This window comes from Mizuhopecten yessoensis, unplaced genomic scaffold (genome assembly GCF_002113885.1).
Source record: "Mizuhopecten yessoensis strain PY_sf001 unplaced genomic scaffold, ASM211388v2 scaffold9481, whole genome shotgun sequence".
Lineage (NCBI taxonomy): Eukaryota > Metazoa > Mollusca > Bivalvia > Pectinida > Pectinidae > Mizuhopecten > Mizuhopecten yessoensis.
The window spans coordinates 47,139-54,636 of NW_018408069.1; the positions used below are offsets into that span (position 1 = coordinate 47,139).

Genomic DNA, 7,498 nt, shown 5'->3' on the forward strand with positions numbered 1-7,498 from the left:
AGGTGGATGTTTTAGTCCCCGAGGTTTGCTGTAACCTTGACGACCACAGTTATCTCTTGTCAGTAGTGGCACGGTTCATACTATACACATTTTAAGATATTTAATTTTTGTTTAACAGTACTCATCTTACTTTTTAAATCATCAATTAAGGAGTTTTAATTCACATGCCCCTTCGGATTCAACAGTAGTTTTGACAAATTTGAATTTCAAATTATGTGGCCCCTCCAGCATCACCGATGAGTCCTAGAATTACGAAATAGCTGTATGATGTGGTGTAATTCATTATTAGAGAACTGCATATATTATTTTATGTTAAAGATGCAATCAGCTGTGTATGTGTGTAACATTCCTTTTTCTAACAATTTAAAACTAAAACTAACATTAAAAACATTATCCTTATATTTTTCACAGTGCTGGAGAGGTTTTGAAAGTAGACATCCCATTTTTAACGATTAGGCAACATTTTACGATTCCTATGCGCATTACAAGTATAGAAATATAACCGCAAACCAAGTATGGGGTATAACAACAATATATCACACTAACCAAAATTTTACAAGAAATACTTTTCACTGTGTTATTTCTGTAATGTGTTATGCAGAATTATATAACTCACAAAACCTATTTAATCAGCAACTTTCCAATTCAATCTACAGAAGAGTTAAGGGGTTTGAAACATGAGTTACGGACCTGTGTAAATATAACGACTGTAGCAAGTTCATGTATGCATAGCTACACTTTAATGTGACCCCTCACGTTTAGGGCGATACGGTAACTTTACCATTGGTTAAAATAATGACGGGTATATTTTCCAAATAAAGTATATTGCTTTACTTCTTCAATATTACTACCTGTACCTTAAGTTGCTTTATTATCGATATAAATGGCCAATTTAAATTTTAAAGTGAGAGTTTTTATGAAATTAATTTACTGTCATTAAATATTAACTTTTTTTTTGTATTTTCTACTTTTCCTATTACAAAACATCAGGTGAATCCCCGCTCATTCCTTATTCCATTTTCAGACGACAGTTTCACATGCGACTCAGTCGTGTCCAGTTCTGCATAGTAACAGTGAAGTGTTCACCGACTATAAATTAAAGTTAGGCTGTCACTGCTGCTTAATTTTTTATTTCTTATCTTTTGACGTTAGCAAACACCTGCCGTATAGTGTAGAAATTGAACTGAGTACACCACTGTTTTACAATATCGGTTTCCTTGTTGTAATTTATAAGGATATATCTCTGAAGGTATTTGATTATATACGGTGTTGTAACTGTTTGAATCTAACATTGTTCTATCTCTAGAACTTATTTTAATTTTAATCTTATTTGTTTACTTTTACAAAACCATAACTTTGAATGAGTAGTAAAAGATTCACACAGATTTTTAATTTGTTAAATATTAAGTTTCATATCAAAATGTTATTTGTTTCACATACATTTTTATTATAATATAACAAACTTTATTTATTTTACAACAATTATGGAACAACTTATATCAACTTATATCAATCACTCTAGATACCCAGATGCTAGCGCGCAGGGGGTCTTAATGTGGGAGGAAACAGTAGTACCCGGGTAACCAACGTGGTCGCGCAGGCGACCCTATCACTGTTCAAGTCCGATTTGGGAGACGAACCCCGGTCGCCATGGTGAAAGGCAAGTTAATAGTTCATGAAATGAAGACTGGTTAGTTTAGAGAAGTAAATGTATTTGACTTTTATTGACATTTAAATTTTATGACTGAGGTTTAACATTGCATACTGCTCCATGATTGTGAGCTCTGTCCTTGTATGCGTACCTGCCATAATCATTAAATTTTCAGTCAGCTTTTGTGACTCATACCACAGTCACGTTTATAATGTAAATGTCCAGTGCACAGCACTTCTGTAATATGTACAGTACAGTATGTCCATCCTTCATTCAGTGTGTGCTGCTTGCATGCAAAAGATGTAATTTTACAGTACAGTCGAAATTCGTTAATACTTGAACATACATTGCTTTATATATTCCTATATATTCAACAACTATATGAATGATTTGATAAGGATTCAAAATGCATTACACATAGAACACTGAGGAATCCAATTGCAGTTTTTTGGACATAAAATAATCTTCCTGTAATTTCATTTTGGATATAACAAGGTACTTCCGTTAGCCAGGTAGCACAGTCGGTAAGAGTTATGATATAACAAGGTACTTCCGTTAGCCAGGTAGCACAGTCGGTAAGAGTGATGATATAACAAGGTACTTCCGTTAGCCAGGTAGCACAGTCGGTAAGAGTGATGATATAACAAGGTACTTCCGTTAGCCAGGTAGCACAGTCGGTAAGAGTGATGATATAACAAGGTACTTCCGTTAGCCAGGTAGCACAGTCGGTAAGAGTGATGATATAACAAGGTACTTCCGTTAGCCAGGTAGCACAGTCGGTAAGAGTGATGATATAACAAGGTACTTCCGTTAGCCAGGTAGCACAGTCGGTAAGAGTGATGATATAACAAGGTACTTCCGTTAGCCAGGTAGCACAGTCGGTAAGAGNAAATGGATGCTTACAGTGCTTTGCAGTTGTACTTGGTTCCACTGTATTGTGTTATTACATCGTTTTATTGTGATGTACCCGTCAATAAAACGAGCAATAGCTGCTTGTATGATTTGATGAAAATACAAAGGTTTTGATATTGAGGTCACACTCAAAAAACATTTTCGATTTCAAACAAACTAAATGTCTTAATCTATAAAAGACACCAAAAAAACTAATCTGATCAATAATGCTAATTGGAACGATGACTAGTATTTTATTCAGAGTAATGGTGCCCTGATCTCGTGGTCAATATTCCGTCTTTTCGTATTGCAGAGTTATCTTCTCTTGTAAGCAGGTATTGATTATTAAGTCATTGTTTTGAGTGATTTTCTCACACAAACCAATGACGTAACAATCAATACCTGCTCACAAGAGAAGATAACTCTGCAATATGCAAAGACGGATTATATGTCCGAAATGGTATAAAATGAGTATATCTAATATTAATTATTAGCAACATTCAAATTGCTGTTTTAAGCATGACTCTACGATGCCAGTTCATTTCAGACATGGTAGTTCTGAAACTGTGAGTTTTATTCAAGCACACATTCTATTCATCGTAACCATGACCTTAACCTTGGGCATGCTGTATCCAACACTTTGTTATTGGAAGGGGCGACTAATATGGAGGCTCCTGCAGCATAAGGGGTTCGCTTCTGTGTCTTATTCTTCGGGGACATTGTAGAAACCAAAATAAATCTGCTGCCCCTATTACAACAAGTGGGATCTACCTTGTTTTCTTATTTACTTACCTATCTTTCCTTTTCGGCAATATCGCCCAAGACATCCTTCTTCATATGAGCTAAACTGTTGCTACGACGTTAAAACCCAAAGCATTAATTACATTTACAGAATTGTATAATCAAATTGATTTTGACCAGACATTTCGAATTGACCTTGACCTAAGCTTTCGGCCCTAAGACGACAATTTGTTCAGATTTAAGTAACACTTCACACTTCCGTTCAATTCGAACTCAAGATGGAGACAGNACCAAAATAAATCTGCTGCCCCTATTACAACAAGTGGGATCTACCTTGTTTTCTTATTTACTTACCTATCTTTCCTTTTCGGCAATATCGCCCAAGACATCCTTCTTCATATGAGCTAACTGTTGCTACGACGTTAAAACCCAAAGCATTAATTGCATTTACAGAATTGTATAATCAAATTGATTTTGACCAGACATTTCGAATTGACCTTGACCTAAGCTTTCGGCCCTAAAACGACAATTTGTTCAGATTTAAGTAACACTTCACACTTCCGTTCAATTCGAACTCAAGATGGAGACAAAGTTGACAAATGAATGCGTGGCGTTTGGAAGAATTGATGTAGGCAAGGGTGTCTTACAAAAAGCTTACAAGTATCTCGGAGTAAGCGAACGATTCCTGTTACCCTTCCTTGTATTTCACTAGTCACTTCTCTAATTATGACATCACGAAATAATGCTGTTAAGCGGAATCTACCATTGTGATGTCATTTTTCGATAGCCCATCGAGCTAAACGTTACATATCTTAGTCACATGGGCTCAAAGATTTAGAATGTACTTGTGTCCTCGTTATGNCTCAAGATGGAGACAAAGTTGACAAATGAATGCGTAGCGTTTGGAAGAATTGATGTAGGCAAGGGTGTCTTACAAAAAGATTACAAGTATCTCGGAGTAAGCGAACGATTCCTGTTACCCTTCCTTGTATTTCACTAGTCACTTCTCTAATTATGACATCACGAAATAATGCTGTTAAGCGGAATCTACCATTGTGATGTCATGATTTGATAGCCCATCGAGCTAAACGTTACATATCTAAGTCACATGGGCTCAAAGATTTAGAATGTACTTGTGTCCTCGTTATGTTTGCTAATGTGATTTGTGCTATTCATGTCACAGTACTAATGTGTTGTACAGCCAAAAGTTGGTTAACGAACTCTGACTCATAAAGAGTTAAACATGGGGATTTCGTAGACTTCAAAATTTTCAAAGAACGTTACCATACTTGTACTTTCATACAGGAAGGATATAATTCTTCCGGGCAACCTCCCCAACATACACATACAGGGATTGATATATCACGCGCTTCTTACATACTCCTTGAACTTAAAGGCATCCTCGATATCCAGAGGTTACGCTCACTTTCGCTCTCTTCACCCCTGGAATATGTCATAGAAAAAATGAAGGCACGAAGATAGCTGTTTGTTTGGTCTCAGGTAAAAAAAAACTGACCAATCGCTAGGCTGATACCTGTCCTTTAAAGGAGAGACGNACTTCAAAATTTTCAAAGCACGTTACCATACTTGTACTTTCATACAGGAAGGATATAATTCTTCCGGGCAACCTCCCCAACATACACATACAGGGATTGATATATCACGCGCTTCTTACATACTCCTTGAACTTAAAGGCATCGTCGATATCCAGAGGTTACGCTCACTTTCGCTCTCTTCACCCCTGGAATATGTCATAGAAAAATTGAAGGCACGAAGATAGCTGTTTGTTTGGTCTTAGGTAAAAAAAACCTGACCAATCGCTAGGCTGATACCTGTCCTTTAAAGGAGAGACACCAGACTTCAAAGCCAGTCAATAATTACCGTTACGTGACCGCGAGATTCTTTTGATGTATATCAAAGTCTTCTCGACCCATCAACAAGGTGGCGCACACTAAGCCTTCAATTTTGCTACGACATATTCCAGCGATGTAAATAGCAAAAGTGAGTGTAATCCCTGGATATCGAGGATGACTTAAAGGTGACATGGCATGGAATCACCGAACCTGAACCTTCAAGTGACCTCTAGAGATGAAGGCTCTGCTCTGAGGAGGTGTAGGAAAGAAAAGCACATTGAGAAATTCCTTGTGGACAACATCTCCGTTGAGGTCGGTGGCAAGCTTTTCCAGTAGATTGTAGGCACTACTATGGAAACAAACAGTGCCCCTCTTTTGGGCGATTTTTTTTATATTTTCATATAAAGCGGAATAAATTGATGAGCTCATCAGGACTGGTAACAAACACCTAGCACAATCCTTCAATTTCACATTCAGATATAAATGTATTGAGTATCGACGATATGATGTATTTGCATAAAAATATAATATTGGCCACATCGATCGCATATACATCCACATACAATCATTCAAAAACAACCTATCAGATATATCGCTAGCCCCTACTTCAATTTTGATTTAATACCCACTCGACGGGTATGTGTATCTGTCAGCACAGTACGATCTCGGCCTACTTTAAATATACACATGTAACTTAAAATAGAGCATGTTTTCATATACCCGGACGGTGAATGTATTCGGAAATTCCGATGATTGTCGCCGCCATATTGACAACCCTGAAATAGGTGTACAAAACGCTGGACAAGATGGCGGCCCAGATACCAGTAGCTGGTTGTCCCCGACATCAAGGGATGGGGTTTGTTTATGTCTGTAAATCGTGCGAAGACCAGTTACTTTGTATGGAGTGTGTTACAGACAGTCACAACGGCCACACGCTGGGTAAACTTACTGATTACGTGGCGGGTCAGAAACGGGAAATACAGCAGTATGCCGACAAGCTCTCCAAAATCGATATTCCCAAAACCGAAGGAGATATTAAGGAAAGTGGACAGCATGCCAAGAGTGGACGATATCAGAAAATGATTGAGGGAATCAGACGTCAGGGAAAACAGATGAAAGATAACATCGACAACGCCATTGACATACTACTGAGAATGTGTACCGAGTTAGAGGAGCGCAATGCAGATATTTCTGAGAAAAACAAAATTGCATTTACTAAGTATCTGAGGGAGGACTTGAAACCAAAGCTGGACAGGTGCAAAGTAGTACTGACATCCGGTACAACTGTTGACGTCACTGCATTAGCGCGGGAAATTAGAAACGGTGTAGCCACTATCCCACCAAATCTCAGTGATTTGCAGAAAATTGAATTCAAACCCGGGACAATCTCCACCGAACTCTTAGAACGCATGCTTGGTAAGCTACTAGTCGATGGAGTAGATGAGTCGTACAAACCGATTCCTAAATGTGTGGTTTTGTACGAGTTTAAGGCGCCGTTTCCACACGATACATGTCAAACATGTCTTACTGGTGACGAGGAATGGTCATCGCACTGGGACAGTAAAACTATATATCGAGTGGATTTGAAAGGCATAGTCAATGAGAGGATAGAGTGTCAAGTCAAAGTCTCATCGATCTCCATATCCCCGACCACTGGGAGAGTGTGGTTCTGTGTGACGAGTGACCGAAGTATCCGTGAAATCATGACGGGTGGCGATATTGTCACACGCTTTAATGTAGACAACACACCAGGTTCTTTGTGTATCACTAGTGACGACATGGTAGTGGTGGGGATGACTGGAGGAATACAACTCTACACTACAGACGGACGGGCGGTGTCGGCAGCAGCGGGCGGTCCCTGTAAACAGGTAGCAGATTGACCACACCACATGACGTCATGTACACTGACCGGGGATGTAGCTGCTGTTGATAGTGAAGATATATCGTTTGATGACTACATGGCTGGTAAGAAACCAGGCAAGCAACCGTCCGTCATCGTGATGGATAAACACCTAAACCTGAAGTTTTGCTGTAAAGACATTGGTACGAGGAAAACACACGGAAGTGACATTCAATCATCAAAGTTTTACCCGGAAGATGTTTGTTTTGATGGAGCTGGTGATATCCTTGTAACGGAATTTGTCACCAAGTCAGTACTACTGATTGACAGGAATACTGGACACTACATGAGGACTGTTTATACATCTGATGGAAGTGTACCTTTGTGTATCAGTCTGAGTGATGATGGCACCCTCTGGGTCGGACACGGAAACAAATCAACAANAGATAAACTCATTTCATTTCCTTACGTTACCATAGTAACAATAAACATTGATGTTCCTCAGCCACCGCCATCGTCAGA

At 38.7% G+C, this 7,498-nt stretch overlaps 1 protein-coding gene across 1 annotated transcript; it reads left to right on the plus strand.

Annotated features, from left to right (window-relative positions):
* The first annotated feature begins 5,942 nt into the window (after positions 1-5,942).
* LOC110458177 lies at positions 5,943-7,016 on the plus strand. Its single transcript, XM_021509776.1, has one exon. It carries the CDS (start codon positions 5,943-5,945, stop codon positions 7,014-7,016), a length of 1,074 nt encoding a protein of 357 aa, XP_021365451.1.
* Positions 7,017-7,498: the final 482 nt, after the last annotated feature.

Excerpts from the sequence above, each read along its gene's own strand:
- LOC110458177 (XM_021509776.1), top strand. The coding sequence starts at position 5,943 with ATGGCGGCCCAGATACCAGTAGCTGGTTGTCCCCGACATCAAGGGATG.